At 36.1% G+C, this 18,297-nt stretch overlaps 2 protein-coding genes across 7 annotated transcripts in view; one reads left to right on the top strand and one right to left on the bottom strand.

The window, feature by feature from the left end:
- The first annotated feature begins 361 nt into the window (after positions 1 to 361).
- Positions 362 to 14,767, top strand: LOC109071558 (39S ribosomal protein L13, mitochondrial-like). Its single transcript, XM_019088001.2, has 7 exons — positions 362 to 506; positions 999 to 1,122; positions 3,014 to 3,107; positions 3,377 to 3,437; positions 8,068 to 8,154; positions 8,528 to 8,649; positions 14,611 to 14,767. Exons 1-7 carry the CDS (start codon positions 480 to 482, stop codon positions 14,633 to 14,635), a joined length of 540 nt encoding a protein of 179 aa, XP_018943546.2. The 5' UTR covers positions 362 to 479; the 3' UTR covers positions 14,636 to 14,767.
- A 573-nt stretch (positions 14,768 to 15,340) lies between these two features.
- Positions 15,341 to 18,297, bottom strand: part of LOC109076519 (collagen alpha-1(XIV) chain-like) — a 104,404-nt gene continuing 101,447 nt past the window's right edge. For 4 of the 6 annotated variants that reach the window (XM_042772189.1, XM_042772192.1, XM_042772191.1 and 1 more), the window contains one exon: positions 15,341 to 17,076. In XM_042772189.1, the coding sequence (XP_042628123.1) occupies positions 16,805 to 17,076 (272 nt within the window). In that variant the 3' untranslated portion in view covers positions 15,341 to 16,804. Of the gene's footprint in view, positions 17,112 to 17,140; positions 18,112 to 18,297 lie in introns of those variants that run through there. The other 2 variants (XM_042772193.1, XM_042772194.1) reach the window with 2 other exon arrangements.

The following is an 18,297-nucleotide window of genomic DNA, read 5'->3' as shown; positions in this document are numbered from 1 at the left end:
ACTCCAGTTTGGAAACTACACTGAAGATACATTATCACTTTGTAACTCACGTTTGTCAGACCCAGTTTATATCACTTGTAATCAATCTAATATGAGAGTGAACTAAACAAGAAGCTAATATGCATATGTTAATTACCTGAGTTGTACCATAACTGGCTTGAATGGCAAAGCACCATCTCTGTGGGGCAGGACTACCACTCAGAGAGCAGGCTATGGATTTAAACAAACACAAAATCAAACTTCACTCCAAAACTTATGGGAAATGGAAGGGCAAATGAGGTTACAATGAATAAACTATAGAATATAAATTATAATCATATACTTATTGTTTTTAAAATTACATCACCAAAGTAAAATAATCTGAGAGCATTAAAATTATAACTATTGAATATGGAACCACATTTTCATTCTGTCGGTCCGGGGGAAGTAAATTGCTGCTGTACCACTACAGCCACATTGAGGTCAAATGCTGTTCTAAAATGTCTAGTTTTTCGAGATCCGCCCAGGTATGTTGTTTATTATGACTTACTGTCATACTGGTCCAATGTCATTTATTAAGATACTCACGTACGCTGTCAGCCAGAGCTTCTTGTGAAAGCGCGATCTTGACATCTCTGCAATGTAACAGTTAGCGTCTATACCAGCATTGCTGAAAAGCACTGAATGTAACGTTAGATGAGTGTGGTACGTTAAATGTGTACTTGTGCAGTAATTTACAAGTGAAAGGTAAAGGGGACAGTTCACCCAAAAATTAATCTATGATTTTATTTATTTATTCTGTGGGGCACAAATGAAGACATGATATTATGGACGCCTGAGTCACTATTGACTTTCACTGCATCTTGTTAACTTGCATGAAAGTGAACGGTGACTGATCTGTTATCTGCTTATAATTTTACTTGAACTATTATTATCAGTTATTGTGAAATAATTACGTACAGTCCTTGAAAAAGGCAGCTTGCATTGCATAAATAGCTGTAGTTATTTTCTTCCCATAACAATGGGCGACCTTTGCCAGATCCTGGCTCCTGATAGACGCGAGGATGCAGCCTCCAGGAAAGATCGCTTCTGTGTGCTCAGTGCGGCTTCAAGGGAAACATAAACCCATTTACCATCCACTGAGTGAGTAAATCTGTTTATTAAACCAAACGAATGCCCTTCTATTCATTTCTCACCTCATATAGAGCATGACAGTGATTGATACATATGAACCTTCTGGGAATGTGTAGTAGCCGAATGGCCACAAGATGGAAGTAAACGACCACTGTTTAAAATATTGACAGCGCTGTTCTATGTAACCAATGCTTGTAAAGTCCATTGTATTTACCTATGAACAAAAAAAAAAAAAAAAAAAAAAAAAAAAAAAATTATTTGAAATTTATTAAAACTAACGTTTCTGGATATTGTAAATGGGATATCACACATTATATTTTGTGTGTATGTTAAAGATTTCTGTGTGAAAATTGCCAGATTAACCATGTTGCAAAATTATTTTCTGAAGCTGTGATCTGGATTTATTCTTATAAATTCATGACCGGAATTACAGTTCTTCCCTTGATCTGAATGTCAAAAGCTGCTAGTGTGGCAGCTAATTCCAGAGAGATGTAAGGTGTCATGACTTCTGACTCTGACAGGCTCTGGAACTGATACGTTAGTCTGGAGCTGCGCTGTGTGTGCCTGCAGCTCACTCACAGACCCTGCTGGTGGGGCTTCCTTCCTGAGACATGCTGGGAGTTTTTAATGAAACTCTCACTCTCTGATAGATGAATGAGCATAACAGGCCAAAAGATGAAAATTCCCAAGCTGTGCAGTCGTTCTGCCAGGCAGCAAAGTCAGAATGTTTTCATTCCGTGTTTTCATTTACTGGGTTTGAAAGAATTGATATTTTTGGCTATGATTATTTTCAATGCTTCGGTTAGACCAGTGTGTAAATGTTTAACTGTAATTCACTGCTATATTATGTTCATCTAGCCCTTGTTTTTCGCCTCATCTTTAATAATATTGATGTGAACAATTCCTAGAAATTGTTCAAGAAAAAATGCAGAATTAAGAATAAAGAAATTAAGAGCAGTTGATGTTTAATTATTGACTATCAACTGTATTATATTATTATTAATTATAAAATATATTATTATTATTTTATTTTATGCCCCCCAGCAAAAAAAAAAAAAAAAAAAAAACAATAAAATAAAAAGCATAAATAATACATTTTGCACTAAAAAGTTAAATAAAATAAAATAAAATAAATATTCATTCATATATATATATCATTAGAAATTTGTTAAAAATGATGATGATGATTAGTATTATTAGAAAGAAATGAATTATGAAAAATGCAGAATTAAAATGAAATATATTATGTCATCTTTTTTCTATTTTTCTATATATTTTTTTAAACCTGTTAAATTGTTAATTGACCGATTCCTATAAAAAATAGTTTTCTCTTTATAATCACAGGTGGTCCAATAAATTTGTTAAGCACAGTGCTTTACATATTTATGAGACTATTTATTGACTCTAAATGGGCATCTGAATAAAAAATAATAATACCTATAAAGTGCTTTACTATTTTTTTGCCTTTCTTGTAAAACAGTAAATTAAAAAAATTAAACATAATTATATAAAAATAATTATATTTTAGCATTAGAAACACTACTGTGACTAAAGAGCTTACACATACTGGTGGATTAACCATTACAGAAACAAAAAATCATTTTAATAATCACCAATACTGTTAGTTTAGGGCACAATGGCACAGAATTTACATTGGGTGGTGGTGGTCTAATAAATTTGTGATAGATATATAGATAGATAGATAGATAGATAGATAGATAGATTTATGTACATTTATAAGTACATAGTATTAGTATTGACTTGACAAAGAACAAGTACTTTTGACACCATTAAATTCCACTGTTGTAAAGTGTAATATTTCCTCAGCAGCAGCTAATGTCAAGAGTTCAAGCTGAATGTGCAGATGTATCATGTACGTATATACGTGTCTTGTTCTCAGGTGATATTGGAGATCATGTGGTGGTCATGAACACCAGACACATCGCCTTCTCTGGAAATAAATGGGAACAGAAAGTGTATTCGTCTCACACAGGGTAAACAGAGCTCTCTCCTTCCACATTCTAGCTCAACTGAGGACAGTGAACATGCTTTTTATAATCTTTCATTCATGCCCTGCTCTTGCCTGTGTTTTCTTTGTGCCGACAAAGAGCAAAAAATCAAAAGGAAATCTGAGATCAGAACCACATGATTTACAATACGCATGGTGCATGTAATAGAAACAATATGCTGCTTTCCAAAATGTTTAGAATGTTACTTAAAGGTCTGATTTGAAAAACGAAAGATCTGCTTTTTCATCCCACAGCTACCCTGGATCATTCAAACAGCTCACCGCAGCCCAAATGCACCAAAAGGACTCAACAGCTGTGAGTATCCTTCTGTAAATTTGGCTTTTGAACTGGCCATTTCTCTGTGACAAATTCAATTATGCAGTGATTTCTACAATAACAATGTCCCCACGTCAATCACAACCCTGCCACTAGTACAGACCTGTTCATAATTTGACTCAAATTGCCTTGCACATTGGAGGGAGGTGAAAACTGACTTCATTTATTAATAATAATTTCAGATAGTGGAAGTTGCAGAGCAAAATATTCCCTCACAATCTGCATGACACGCATTTGAATAATAAATGCAGTGCAGACCCCATTTTGCCCAGTTCTCCATCATTCTTTCAGTGCTTACCTGTCCTACTATTTTCCCAGTCTGTCCTTCACCGAACTAAAGAATTGTTTTCTCTCTCAACGTCAGAAAGATTTTAAAGTGTTCTTTCAAGGCTCAAACACCTCGACATTATTAAAACAGCAGTCTTTCATAGCCTTTCTGCTTTTAATATACACCCCTACAAGTGTCACCTGCCGCTGACGCGCATGGATCGAAAAACACCTTCTCTTCTCTCGCTCAGCCTGTGCTGCGAATCACACCTTCCTGTTTTTGGAGAATAACAAATACCAGGCAGCTCAGATAATACAAACAGCTTTAAGTCTTCTCATTATATTTTTGCGTTGGATTAGGATTGCACTCGATGAAGTGGAAGTGCTTTAGATATGGATGATTGATTTTTTTTTTTTTTTTTTTTATGATGATGATGATATTCCAAGTCAGAGCTGTGGCACAGTGGTTATGGCATGTTTCTGACACATGCAGGTGATAAAAGTTCAAGTCTGGATTGTTGTTGTGTCATATTCCACTATATTAGTTTAGGAAGGAAAGCTGTAGTGTGGAAAATGCATCCATGCTTATTTGAACCCAATACATTTCTTAAAGAGCTGAAAATTCTGTCATCATTTACTCATCCTTAAGTTGTTCCAAACCTGGATGAGGTTTGGAAAGATGTTTTGAAGAATGTGTGTAACCAAACAGTTGACTGTAACCATTGACTTCCATAGTATGCTAAAAAAAAAAATACTATAAAAAGTGAATGGCTGCTGTCGACTGTTTGGTTACCAACATTCTTCAAAACATCTTTTGTGCTCAGAAAAAAGAAACTCATAGAGTTATGAGTCAAGATAAACCATGATTCTGTTTGACCGGAGTTTAGAATGACCCAGAGTTAACAAGTTCAAGTGTTTCTTTCTTCATTCCACTTCATTTATAGGGAAATGCAGAGTGTGTATCCCATCTCTGTCTGCTGTTGTTCACCTCTTTAAAGTAACCTTGACCATTACGTGCCATCAGAGCCCGTCCATAGTCAAGGCATCCAAGCTGAAAACCCATTGAGGGTCAGCTTCTGTGGGACACAACTGAAGAAGTATAGTTGTGTAGGTGTTGTTCCGTAGGCTGAAAAAGCCAAGTCAAATTCAGCCTGTGCCGCTCTCCAGCATGCTGCTCATTCTCTGTCATTAACAAGATGAATGTTCGACTTGGGCTGAGTTATTCCAGTCGAGGGGGGATGTATCAGGGATAATTGTGGATAATGATCAGAGGAAGGTGACGGAGTTGTGAAGAGAGATCATGCCCTCAGACAGCTTTCATCCATCAAACATCTACGAGTCAGATGAGAGGGGGGAAAAAATAAATAAAACCTGATTAATGTCCTGATGAAAGAATGATGGGGATGGGTTGGTGTTTTGTGGTTGGTTACCAGTGGAGTGATCACATTTACTTAGTATATATTTGAATTTTAAATTTCACAGGGGAATGATTGGCTTTTACTTTTTGGTTGTGTAGAAATAACACATCACAGACACATTATCCACCCTTTTTATTCCAATGTAAATAATAATAATAATAAAACTATAAAAATAGCATTATTAATGTTAAATTCATGTTATTGAATTCATGTTTTTTTATATAAATTGTAACCATTTTAAAAATTGGAATAATATTTCACATTACATAATAGTTACAATATACTGTGTGTGTGTGTGTATATATATATATATAATTTTTTTTTTTTTTACAGTAATTCAATATGTCCTAGAATCAGAATTAGGCCATTAGAATTTTCACCACCACCACCAAAAAAAAAAAGGATTTAAGTCACTTATTTCTATTGAGATAAAACCACAGATAAAATTAAACACTTTACAAAAACCCAAATCTTTAGGAGACTTAGAAGCCCCACATTTTTACCATTACTCACTAGCTAACTAACTTCAATACGTATATAAATGGACTCACCCCACTCAGTCACTCATATGGCTAGATATAGAACAATCACTCTGTGACAGCTTGCACATATCAGACATCCCATTTCTCAGTCAGTCCATTAAACACCACCCATGCTTCAAAGCCTTGACAATAGCTTCGGCTCTGACAGCCTGGTGGAAATATCACCAAATTACAAACTCCAATCAGGCTCCATCTAACCTCACCCCGCTTTGGAACAACCCTGACTTCACAAGCAACAAAAAAACAACACTAAATTTCCATAAATGGGCAGAAAAGGGCATCACACATATTAATCACATTTTTCAGTCTAACAACCTGATCTCATTTTCCTACTTAGTCCAGGAGTACGGTATCAGGAGCAATCAATTTTTGAACTATTTGCAACTCAAATCAGCTGTTACATCTAAAATCAACACCAGAACCGTTAATCTTCACCTTCCTTCTGCAGTAGCAGATTTAGTTAATATATCCTCCCCGAAAAAATTACTTTCCAAAATATACAATATTATAACCAATTCAAATAAAACCATAACTTTACCAACTATCAGATGGGAAGAAGATCTTTCTATTGCTCCTGATACCGTCTTTTGGACTTAAATTTGTAAAAATATTTATTCCGCTACTAAAAATGCCAACCTTCAGCTCATACAGTATAAGACTCTTCATAGAACACACTACACTGGGGAAAGGCTGTCTAAAATGGGATTCACATCAGAAACTTGCTCGCACTGCTCACAAAATTGTCCGGACACATATATCCACGCCACATGGCACTGCCCACCCATTAAACACTTTTGGAAAGACGTCACTGAATCCCTATCCCGCCTCCCACACATCTGCATCCCATTATCCCCCTAACTCTCTCTACTGGGTGATCTATCAACTCTCAATCAGGAAATAACAAACAAAAGGATACTCCTTGTAGCTTTAGCCATTGCCAAGAAAACTATCTTCTTGAACTGGAAGTCCTGAAACACTATTCACATAACACACTGGAAAAATTTGCTCACAGACTACATCTCCTTAGAACATTTTTCACCTCCTTACAACTATACTTCAGAACCACAACACTCCAGATCAGACCTCATTCAACTCTTACAAACCTGACACACTCATCCTAATTATTTATTTGTTCACATATTATTATACATATTTATACAAGGTTTTTAGTAATGCTATGAGTTTTTTCAATATTGTTTTCAATATTATTATTATTTTTATTACTATTATTATTATTATTATTATTATTATTATTATCATTATTAATATCATAGAAACATTGAGCAGTAATAAGATGATGCTGATGGGAGGATATTTTGTATAAGGACAGTAACTGTTTAATGAAGATCATAACACTAAATAACACTAAATATGTACATATATATAACTAAATCAAATCTGCACCTAACATATACCACACGTTTTTAATGCACTGCATTCTGATTTTAATGCACCACACCCTTCTTTTAATGCACCACCTCAGCTTAGGCATATATAGATATAGTAATTTTACCGTGAATGTGAAAAAACAGCAAAGGAAGAAAAGAAAGGAAAAAAAAACATGAACACTGACACAGAAGCTAGGATAGGTGTGGTATGTGTTATTATTACATTATTATTATTATTGTCACTTTTATTATTATTGATATTACTGTTGCCATCATCACAATGTATTATTGTTATCATCACCATCTTTAGTATTATTATTATTATTATTATTATTATTTGGGGAAGTCGTGGCCTAATGGTTAGAGAGTCGGACTCCCAATCGAAGGGTTGTGAGTTCGAGTCTCGGGCCGGCAGGAATTGTGGGTGGGGGGAGTGCATGTACAGTTCTCTCTCCACCTTCAATACCATGACTTAGGTGCCCCTGAGCAAGGCACCGAACCCCCAACTGCTCCCCGGGCGCCGCAGCATAAAATGGCTGCCCACTGCTCCGGGTGTGTGTTCACAGTGTGTGTGTGTGTGTGTTTTCACTGCTCTGTGTGTGTGCACTTTGGATGGGTTAAATGCAGAGCACGAATTCTGAGTATGGGTCACCATACTTGGCTGAATGTCACGTCACTTTCCTTTTCCTTTTCCTTTTTCCTTTTTTCACTTTCCTTATTATTATGCATGCTAGTACTACTTAAATACTACTACTATTATTCAGATTGTCATTGCTTTTTTTCTTTTTTTTCTCGTGTGCATGTTATCATTGCTAATCTACTTATATTTTTTTTTTTTTGTACAGTAATGTGTGCATGTGTGTTTTGTTTATTTGTTTAGATTTTTTTTTATTTTGAGAACAAAAAAGCAGAAATCACCAAGTTTCCTTTAGAAAGACACTGACTGAATTTGTGGCCAAATCTCTGGCCTGTTTTTTTTTTTTTAACTCCACAGATCATTAAACTGGCTGTGTACGGGATGCTTCCAAAAAACCTCACCAGAAGGACCATGATGCAACGGCTTCACCTCTTCCCAGATGATGTAAGCTCTCAGTTGATGCTCTGATTTATGTTCATTGATGCGCTGTCCAAAGCTTGACATGTTTGGAAAGTAGAAATGTGTCAGTGTGTTTGATGAATGGATCAGTGGAGGATGGGATGTATCAGATTAAGAAGCTATGTAATACAGTACTACAGCTGCAGAAATAAAAGAATGACATGATGGTAATACCTTGCTGCACTATCACATCATATTCAAACCACATTAATCCATTGATAAGTAAATGTTGTTGTTGTTTTTTTTTTTTTAAGGTTTGTTATTATTTTATATATTTATATATTTTTAGAAATCTCTTGAAAAGCCACCTCAAGGCTCACGATAATACAATCATACAAATCACTGTGTTCCATTTCAGCTCCTTCCTGATGATATTCTGAGGAACCTGACAGAGGAGCTTCCTCAACCCAGAGAGATTCCTCGTAAGCTCAGCGAGTACACGCAGGAGGAGCGGGACGCTTTCCCCATGCTCTGGACCCCGTGAGTTTTTTTTTCTTAGCCCCTTTGTTCCTGCTCTACCGTATTTCCTCCATGCGTCTGAAGAGCATGAATCAGTGTTGTGTTAGATTTAGAGCAGAGCTGAGGTGTCGTCCTGTGCGGATGGTCTGCTGAGGGAGAGAGAGGGTGGCTGGCAGTGAGGTCGTAAAGAACTGATGTTTAATAATCCATCTGTGAAGCTGCACCTTTCTGGATGGCTGCTTTGCTGGTCCCCACACTGCAGACATCCAATCAGATTTATGAGAGCTGAGTCACTGGCTCGGAGACCAGCCAATCACACACGGCCTTTGAGGTCACAGTGGGGAAACTTTCTTTTGCACACTAATTTTTCACAGTTGCTTAGCTACTTTTCTGATAATAAAGTGGACTGGCAGTTTATTTCTTTAGAGAAGTGTTTTCCACCTTTTTATTTTTTTATTTCATAACACCACAGCAGACAATCAACAGAGTTAAAGTACCTTTTTATTGACACCAGTATTATTCTGGATATCTATTATAAATAAATATTATTAAAACTTAATTATATATTCACTACCATTCAAAAGTTTGGGTTCAGTACAATTATTTACAAGAAATTAATACTTTTATTCAGCAAGGATGCATTGTATTATTCCGTACAGTGACATTAAAGAGATTTATGTTACAAAAGGTTTCTATTTCAAATAAATGCTGTTCATTTGATTCATCAAAGAATCACCTTTTTTCTTAATTATGAAGTAGTGTTATGTTTTCAATATTGATATAAAAAAAAAAGAAATGCTAGTTGAGCACCAAATCAAAGCTTTGCCATCACAGAAGTGAATTACATTTTAAGATATATTACAATGTAAAACAGTTATTGTAAATTGTAATAATATTTCACAATATTACCATTTTACTGCATTTATGATCAAATAAATGCAGCCTTGTTGATTATAAGAGACTTCTTCCAAACTTTTGAACAGTAGTTCAAAATATATATACATTTAAATATATACACTGTTTGTCTACACAAAGTCTTTAAAAACAATAAGATCAAGTACCCTCTGTGTTACATGTACACATGAAAATAACCAGTTTTAGAGGTCAAGTGCTGTGTATGACATACAGTACATGCCACCCGGGATACTTCTCTGCCTTGTTTGGCAGCACACATGAGATCATCCAAGACTTTTTATATCACTTGAGATTGTAAGCACTGCTGTGCTGCTGTTAAACGCCTCATAAACCCTTTACATCTGTGCAGATTGTCCCGCAATAAAGTTTCCCATCCTGAGTATTTCATTGGCACAGCACATCTCCCCCCGGCCCACATTACATCTGGACTTAATAGACAAAAGTTGTGGCATAGGAGCACTTTTTCTGACCCTCAATGACTGATAAGGGCATTGCTCTTTCTGTGACCTTTATATGCATGGCACAGGTGACCGACGAATTCATTATAATCGTCATCATACAAGTGTCGTCGGATGAATCTCAAGGTATGAAATTAAATGGCTTTGTAGGTGCTGTAGATGATATTGAGATTTAGAAACTGCAGTCTCACTGCGGGAGGTATAAAAAGAGTCAGAAGGTGTGCTGCGGCCCGGGGCTGCTGTGAGGAGCTTTCAGCGGTCTCGCTTCAGCTCAAGAAGATTTACCCTCTCCCATATTCTGTAGATTTGATATTACTTTAGTGTTAAACCACTGAACGCTGAAAGGCAAGTGACAGTACACTCTTCCTCTGCTGGATTTAAAGGTAAGCAGTGTAACAGCATTTCAAAGGCAGTTTGTTTTGTACACTGGGAATGTATAATTTTGCTCACTAAGGCAAGGCAGAGTGCTATTACTCTACTTAGTTATTTTAATCTGTAAAAGGATGAGTGACAATAAAATGTTTAACTGTACATAACCTCCATGTTAAAAAACAGTCATTTAGTTCATTTATGCACATTATTTGATATTTCTGTAGCAGTTGTGTCTCCAGTTGTGTCTTTGGCATGAATGAAGAACTCTAAGAACCCAAATAATAAGAATCAATCATTCAGAAATCAGACTACATTAGTTGCTTTATCTGATTTTGTTTCACTAAAAAGAACCAACTCAATCACTGCTCCGTTGCTCCGTAAATTCAGTAGCAGTGTTCTGGTGCCATTGAATATACAGTATTTTTCTAAAAACTCTCTCATAGTAATTTCAGTTTGGTGGCAGAATGTTTGTGTTTTGTTGGTGTTGATCCTGCTCCAGTCCTGAGGTTCTACATCAAAAGTACATGTGGTCGTTCTTTGTGTGTGGGTTAGTGTGGGGTCGCTGTATGGCGCCCAGAGTTCATATTCCTCTCAAACAAACACTGAGGCAACCAACTGTGTCTGTTTATGCCTATATGGCTGGTTCTATTTGTTGTCTCTATTGTATTATTTCACACAAGCCGATTCCTCTTGAGAAGCCACATGGAGCGTGTAATTAAAACATATCAGCGGGATGGAGACGACAATGTGATAATGAGACGGCCAGATCTCCTGTAATTAAACTGGAGTAAAGCAAGATGATGCTTGTTTGGTAACATTTGATTGGCTGATAAGTTGGTGAGTCAAAACATCTTTTTCCTCAACAGTCTGACCACAGCTGTTGTAAATATGAAATTGAAAAGATTGTAAATTTGACTTGCTTCAGCATTTATAGGGCATTAACTGGCTGGCAGCTTGATGTGTCCCTAGACTCGAAGATTTTTAGAGGCATTGCTTTACTTAATGTAGCTGAACCACAGCTCTTCCCTTCTGTGCCAAGAGATCTGCGAGTTTAACCTTATCTCACCCCTCATGCATCTCTCTCTCTCTCTCTTTCTGCATGCACTGTTCCTTATGATTATAGAGCAATATGCAAATCTTCAAAAAATGAAATCATGTCATTTACATGTCAGAATTAAACGCACAGCTCCTAAAATGCCGACCATGACTCAGCCATTTGATTTAAGTGTCATGATGTGGTTATTATTTTAAGTGCTTGTAAATGCCGTTCACTCCAATAACGACAACTATTAAGATAGCTATACTGGCGTTTATCATATGTGTGTGCTGCAGTTATCTCGTCTTGGGCTTTATATGCTTGAGCACTTTAAAGCAGGGTGGACTGTGATCTGTGATTCTGGCTTCTGATTGTTGTGGATTTCCCTGCTCTCATAGAATTAGAATGAATATTAAAAATTCATAGTTCTCATTATCGTTGTAGTTATCATCCTTGGTGTGATTATTGGTGGCATTATGATAGTACTGTATTAAAGTTTAATTTTTTTATTTGTTTGTTTGTTTTGGTAGCATTCAAAATGCTATTATAAGTGATGACATCTTCCAGTTGGCCTTCTTTCTGTTAAACATTTGCATACTGAATCGTGATTGGTCATTCCTTCCTTGCATCGTATATACTGGTCTTGCTGCCTGACTAGATGCAGCACTGAGTAAAGCCATGTCACAGTAGACTAAAAATTTCTATAGACACCGAAATGGTTGTAATATGATGTCACACACTATGAAAAGCATAATTCAACACTGCAATCCTGCAGATTTAAAGTTTGCATTCTTTTAATTCAGCTAAGAGGTAATACTGTCACCTATCAATCTTCTGTTGGTCACATGTCTTCATGTGATACAAATTCATATCTTTCAAATAAAGTATACTAGTATGCAAGGCTATGCATTCAGCTGTACACAAACAGTAAGTGTACGCATAAAACAAAGTATACTCTGGCCTTGATGAAAAAGAAGCCAGTGTCCTGATGTGCAACACATGGCATAATTTAACTATTTATAAGCATTGATTACTGTTTGCAACATTGGCTCTTCATTCACACAGAAGTCTAACTAGTTATTACCTAAAATGTTAAACTTGATTCTTGATTCTGCCTTGTAAGTACCAGTAGTTCCTTTGGGAAATGTAAATCCACTTGTTTTCATTCTCTCGTAATAGAGTTGTTCTAATGAGAAATTTGGCTCCCAGCATGCAATTGGCTTCTTGGTCTAGAGTTCAGTCAACAGTGAGACATTGTCTGAAAATAATGAAAGCTTCCATTATTGTTGCACTCTCGGAAATGATTTAAGTGCTGAATTGGTAGGTGGCATGGTAATGGCTAGTTTACATTAATTACAAGGACTTTCAATCTAACACGATACAACAAGTTCAGCATGAAACTGAGTTTCTAATTGATTATTGATCTCAGCTGATCTATTCAAGGTTGGGAATTCGTATATATTTCACCATAATGGTCAAAAACCTGATTGGTTACTATCTTGCATCTATAGTAGACTTTAAAAAAATACAACAGATTCTTAGAGACACAGATTGCCTGCAGTAATCTAAAACACCAGTAGGTGACATTTACAATGCGTTTAACTCAATCAGGACTTTGTTTGAATCCCAATCAGTTGCCTGTTGTTTTACCACAGTACAACACAAATATGCTGTTTTGTATGTATGCCAGTGCCTCGACAGCACAAAGGTCAGTCTGAGGTCTCTCAGATCTTTATGTTTCTCAGGCAGTGTTTGCCATGTATTATTTAAATACCTAGAAGAGAAATCCTCTCAGGTCTGTCTCTAAATGTTGGAAATGTTTAAAGATTCTCAGACATTAGATGAATGTTGTTTTATTTTTGTAGGTTAAATTTTAATTACATTTATAGGGCTTCATGTAATTTATTCTTTTCTCTTTATGTGATTCATGAAACTCTGAACTGATAGTATCATGAAAATATGCTTTTATTAACTTTTTTTTTTTTAATATAATAAGGTTGTAAGGGGACATTAATTTTTCTTATTATTTCTTATATTTTTAGAACATATTCTTTTATTTTAGGATGTACTTCATTTTAAATCTTTTTTTTTTTTATGAATTTTAATGTAGCGTTTAAGTTTTAAATGCAGTTCTCAGTAAAATGTCCTGTAATCACTTATGTAAGTGGGTGTAGGGACATGAAAGTCGGAAATAAACATGTTAACACAAACTTTTAACATCATGTTAAAACTGAAGGCTGGCAGGCTAGTAGAGTCTGAAAGTACCAGATGGTACCTATTTATAAAATATCTGAAGTTATATATAGCCTAAATTCACAGACATATTTCTTCTTATTTTTCATTATGATTCAAACTGCGAAATGCCCTTCAGTGTTGAACATGGTAATATCAGCAGTGATCAGATGCCATCCCGACGCAGCACTTATGATGGTGTCAAGGTGACACTGTTGCCATGGTGATGGATGTGTCTCTGAGTGAGACCCTTAATGTGGGTCACTGTCATTACTCTGCGAGCCCCTGGGCCCCTGACCCCTCTGTCCCTCTTTGGGTCCATCTCTGACTGGACAGTGACAGGATGTTGAATTTTTAACCTTGAGATGAAATTTCCTAAGTACCAGATGGCATTATTTTCAGCATTCAAAATAGTAAAACTTCAACTCCTTTCTGAATAAAAGTATTAATGGCACCAAACTTTTCATCAGTAGTGAATTTTATTTATTTATTTTTTCTTAACCACTGTAACAATAACACTGAAGTTTTAATTGTCATATAAATTAAAGGAAGCAATATGTCAAATTATGCAGTGCCTCTCTGCTGACATTCTGAAATTGCTCTTACATCAAGTGAGCACAATATTTTGATCTTTTATGCATACGTTAAGGGTATAGTAATCTAAGTGGGGGAACTTTTTAATTAAAATTTAATACCAGTGGAAACAAATCACTATATTCAGTGATTAATTTTTTTTTGCTTCCAGGTTCAAAGTCAGAGGAGCACCTGCGCACTGAATAGCTTTACAAAATTGCCTCCCCTCTGTTGACTGTGATAATGTATTCGTTGAATAAAATTTGTTCAATTAAGACCGGAAGGTTTAAGTTCCTGTTTTGTTCTGTTGGTCATTAGCAACTATTTCAATCTTATGATGCCACAGTAGTGCGCTTGATCATCGAATTCACTTTTCTGTCTGTTGTGTGTTCACAGGCCAGAAGACTACAGGATGAAATGACCGTCATACAGCCGTTTCCCAGATTTTGCATCTCTGAGCAGGAGTTTGGGACTTAGAAATGTTTCTCTTTTTATATTGTTAATGTGAATTTAATTGTCTCAAAATAATAAAAATAAATCGTTTGTTTGTCAAGTTTTGGTTATGCTTGATATTTAAGCACAAACATATACCTAAGAGATAAATTTCTGGATGATGTTTATTTATCTAAACCTTGGGCCAGGGTAGAGAGGAAGTCAAACAGTGTTTAGTTGTGACTGTGTGATAAAAGAGCTTAGATTCTTTTGCCTTTGCTTGTCCCACAAATGGCTTCAGCAGCCTCTCTGAAGCTTGATCCAGCTGTAATTCAACTGCCATTTCGGTCTTAATTAACTTCATATGGCTCTTTAAGCCCTTTCTGATGCTACTTTGGCCTTTTTGAAGTCTGCTTAACTCATTGTGTTGGGATGGAAACAAAACGCCCTTGTTAGTCACTGGTGCCTTTTGTAATGTTGGCACCATAATGTTTCATTTTTTATGTAAAGGTAAAATTGAGTTGGCTTGTAAAATGTGATTTTTATGAAGAAGGAATTTCAGAGCATGTTCCATTTATTAAGGCTCATTACACCAAACATGTTTATTAAAAAGAGAATTTAATATTTAAATCGGTTTTGGGTGATCAATTAGCACACGGAACAGAAAACCACAAAGGCCAGATGAGACATCATCTCGAGTCATTGTAGCAGTACAGTTTTATTGGTTACAAAAACAAATAATAAAGTAAAAATAAATTACTTTGTAGATTCAAAGGTCCGGTGATGAGTCTTTCCACTGGCACCCGCTTTCATTCTGAAAGGACGGTAGACCACAGGCCTAACTCTAACTATTGAGGTCTCTTTCACAGTGAACAGAACCATTGGAAACAGGACCACAGAGACAGAAGGATGCCATGCTGAGCTCTTCTTTTATAGAAAAACACTTTGGGAGCTTTCACTGCATCCCCTGCATGACACTTCGTCTTAAAAGACCATATGTAAAGGATGTTCACATAAATGTGTGGTAATACAATTACGATCCCGACATAATGCATGGTGTTACACGGGGTGTTAACTATGAAGTACCAGTGAAAAATTAGGAGATTAGGTTTGGTTCAATAATGTTTTTTAAGTGTGATTCAGAATTCAGCTTCTCATAAATAACTGCTAGTGATAAGAACATCAAAAGCGTCAACGGAGGTATTTTTTTTTTTCTCTTAATAAAATAACTTAATAGCCAGTTCCAGAGCACTGCAAAATGCTGTAAACATCTGTGAAATTTGTAACATAGTAGATCACCAATTTGCACTTTTAAAAAAAATACACAAACTGTACAGACACCCCCATTATCATTTACAAAAGATATGGAATACACAATTCAAAACCACTGCGCTGCAAAAATCATTTTGTTAATCAGCGTTTTTGTTTTTCAGTAAAAATATCTTTCCAAAAAAATTGCTTGTGGAACCATATAATGTAAGACATTAGGATTTGTTTTATGAAGAATAGATATTTTATTTTTAAGTTTATTTCTTAGAATTGGCACAGATTTTTAAGCATAAATCTAGATTAAATTTAGTGAGGTTAATGATTGAAACATGAAAATTAAATTAGAAGAATAAATGCAATTATGCATTTCCCTTGGGCAAAGGAGGGTTTTTTTCAGGGGGAAAAACCTATTTATAAAAAATTTAATTTACTATATATTTTCTTAAAAATGTATTATTATTATAATTATTAGAAAATACATACTGAATTAACTGAATTGCTTTTATAAGAATACAGAATAAATTTAATTCAATATATTTTGAATTCATTCAATAAATTTTACTTCAGGTAAATTAATATTTATTTTTTGAGAAAGTTTAGATATTTTTACTGGACAGCCAGACAAAATACTGATTGTGAAAATGATTTTTTATCTTTTTTTTTTTTTTTTTTTTTTGCAGTGTTCCTTCTTTGAATTTGCTTTTTATCTCATTGGCTACATGCAGCCTCACAAAAAGACAGAAAAGTCACTGGATGAATATTGGCACAGTTTCATTTTCTAATCTTCTCCACAAACCCACCCCCATAAAGATGCATATAGCAGGCACTTTTCGGATTTCCCTCAGTCCTATCCTGCAGGATATTCTGATGAAAAGTGTTCTGTGTTGAGTTATTTGGCCTTCGCTTGCACTTCCGACTCGTCGACGCTCCCCTCTTGGACCGTGCTGCGGGAGAAGCGTTGTGTGCCAGCTGACCTCATCCCCACCGTGTCACCAGGGTGGGCGGGGCCAAACCTGGCCGCATGGGGGTCAGGGTAACTGGGTTGGTAGTATTGAGGAGGGTAGGCACGGTAGCCACCGTAAGGGTCCTCTTCCTCCTCATCGTTGTTGTAGTTGGTGGCAGGATCGTAGTTTTGGTAGGGATTGGAGGGTAACTGTTGTACTATGGGAACATGGGGGAATTAGATCGATTGCCATCTTTTGAAGTCACCACCACCAAGTAAGCAGCCGTTGAGTTAGTGAGAGAAGGAACCAGCAAAAAGATAAAGGCAGAAAAGAAAGAGAGTTACTGAGATTAGCTTTTAGACAGATGGATAGAGGTTTAGCTGGTTAGCATGGCTCAGTTAGCCCCTGCTGGTAAGTGTTGAAACTGCACCATCTAGTTACAAGAATCTTCATTGGTGGACATTTTAATATTTCATTAAACAGCTAATATAGTGACTGATTTATTTTTTTGGAGGGCACTTAAAGCACATGGTAACTTAGTCACATGGTATTTATGGCTCAAAAATCAAATCTGGCTGCAGAATTGAGCACCTTTGAGCAAAGATGGCAGATTTCAAATCACACACTTTCAGAGGACATTCGCCAGCCAAGCAGCTGACATTAAGACGAACAAGAATGGTAAGGATGGCTTTCTCCAAGAATTATAGATTGATTTAGACGTGAGCTCTTAAAAATAGAGGTTCTTTATTGGCTTCAATGGTTCCATGAAGAACCTTTAACCTCCATGGAACGGGTTCCATTACACAAATGGTTCTTTATAGTGTAAAAAGGTTTTTCAAATTAACTTTTTACGTTAAGAAAAAAAAGGTTATTTGGGGAACCTAAAATTGATCTTCCATGGCACTGCTATGAAAACCAATATTTTGGAACCTTTATTTTTTAAGAGTGTGGGTTTAAAATCTCAACTTTAATGCCAGAAAAGGTTGAAAACGCCTCTAGTTTGTCTGAAAACGGACTAAAACTGAGGTTTGCGCAATACGCAGAAGGGTTAAAAAGGCATGGGGCTTCAATGGTGGTGACATTTTGAGAGTTGGGGAACCAAGTAGATTATCGAGTTTGGGAATGTGTGGAAAAGACCTTCCTTGGAAACAGTCTTTGGTATTGGCCCATGGAAGGAGGTGGGATGAAGAAATGAAGGGAGAGAGGAGAAGAGCAGGTGGCTCTCAGTAGTCATTTTCATACTGCTCTGGACCTTCACATGCAGGTGTGAGACAATGATGCCCCGGTAAAAGAGAAAAGAGACACTGCAGTAAGTGTGAGCCCGATATAACCAACATGATGCAACACCTCGTCTACCAGACTGTCATCTTTATTTCAGAAGGAGAGTCAAGGATTCTCAATAAGGCATTAAAACCTGGTCAATGCACATAAAACTTAC

The sequence above is a fragment of the Cyprinus carpio genome, chromosome A16, assembly GCF_018340385.1.
Source record: "Cyprinus carpio isolate SPL01 chromosome A16, ASM1834038v1, whole genome shotgun sequence".
In the NCBI taxonomy this organism is placed as follows: domain Eukaryota; kingdom Metazoa; phylum Chordata; class Actinopteri; order Cypriniformes; family Cyprinidae; genus Cyprinus; species Cyprinus carpio.
Note: the sequence above shows the minus strand (reverse complement) of the source record. Positions and strands in the feature narration are given on the sequence as shown.